This window comes from Propithecus coquereli, unplaced genomic scaffold, assembly GCF_000956105.1.
Source record: "Propithecus coquereli isolate 6110/MARCELLA unplaced genomic scaffold, Pcoq_1.0 Scaffold10, whole genome shotgun sequence".
NCBI classification, from domain to species: Eukaryota; Metazoa; Chordata; class Mammalia; order Primates; family Indriidae; genus Propithecus; species Propithecus coquereli.
Window position 1 is genome coordinate 8,446,771 of NW_012133858.1, and position 1,314 is coordinate 8,448,084.

Here is a 1,314-nt window from a genome sequence, read left to right on the forward strand (position 1 = left end):
AGTAGCTGGGACTACAGGCACGTGCCACCATGCCCAGCTAATTTTTTCTATATATTTTTAGTTGTCCAGATAATTTCTTTCTATTTTTTTAGTAGAGACGGGATCTTGCTCTTGCTCAGGCTGGTCTTGAACTCCTGAGCTCAAACAATCTGTCTGCCTCGGCCTCCCAGAGTGCTAGGATTACAGGCATAAGCCACCGCGCCCGGTCTACATTTTAAGCTATTATTTACATATGCTCCCTTTGCTATTATGGAAACTGCCATGGTAATTAAATGTTACTCAAATGGAGAATCTTATTATAAAAGAATACAACTAAATATAAGTGTTGATGATATGACATAGTAAGCTTGTAGTCACTATGAAAACACCAATCTACAAAAATTTCTGGTTCACAGAAATTTCTTTCTTTATCATATCATTATTATGCAAGGGATTACATAACTTTGATAAAATTATAATAACATTTTAATTCTTAAAAGACATAATGCCATGGAATCAATCAGAAAAAAAACATTTCAGTATTTTACAATATATTTTTCTATAGTAAAACTAAGTAAGTCATAGTGAAAAATCTGAAAGAATTTGTATACATAAATAATAAAGAGTTGCCATAATTAGAAGTAAAAACATTTACCTGACATAGAGGGATCGCTTCTGGCTAGTTCGAAGAGAACCTGACCCTGAACTAATACTACTATTCATCATCTGCTCCCGTAAGTCATGTATTTTAGCTTCAAAACGACTGTATTCTGATGGAAGAAAGAGAGAAATGAATTTATATTTTATACTCTCAAAAAATAAGTTACTTGAAGATAAAGTGTTAAATATGTAAACAGTCTTATAATTGATTAAATATGGTTAGAACCTTAAAACAGTCATTAGTATAAGACTTTGTCCAATATGAAAATTAAAAAAAAATTAATAACCTAAATGTAACATAAATTAGAATGGGCTGTTAGAATTTTCCCGTGTCCTATTTTAAAGTTCATATCATATTTAATCAATTAAAAGACAGTTTCTACACATTAGATAGCAGTAGCAATTTTACATTACTGTTCAATTAAAGTGTAAGTTTTAAAAATCAGGATTTTAAATTTTATATTTAAAAAAGAAGCCTATAATATTTAGTATACTAGGTGCTTTGATTACAGACTTTTTTTCCGTTGAGAGAATCAGTTAATCTTATATTCTTAAATACAGAACTTGTACAGGGCCAATAACAATGGGAAAACAGGCCTTCATCAGTAAATGAAATTAAACCTATTTTAACTCATTTTATAATTTATAAACTGTCAAACTGCCAAAATAATACAG

At 29.9% G+C, this 1,314-nt stretch overlaps 1 protein-coding gene across 7 annotated transcripts in view; it reads right to left on the minus strand.

Moving 5' to 3' along the window:
* The window catches only part of DLG1 (discs, large homolog 1 (Drosophila)), a 277,439-nt gene that overhangs the window by 55,823 nt on the left and 220,302 nt on the right, over positions 1-1,314 (minus strand). For all 7 annotated transcript variants that reach the window (XM_012641549.1, XM_012641583.1, XM_012641575.1 and 4 more), the window contains one exon: positions 635-749. In XM_012641549.1, coding sequence (XP_012497003.1) covers positions 635-749 — 115 coding nt within the window. The remainder of the gene's footprint in view (positions 1-634; positions 750-1,314) is intronic.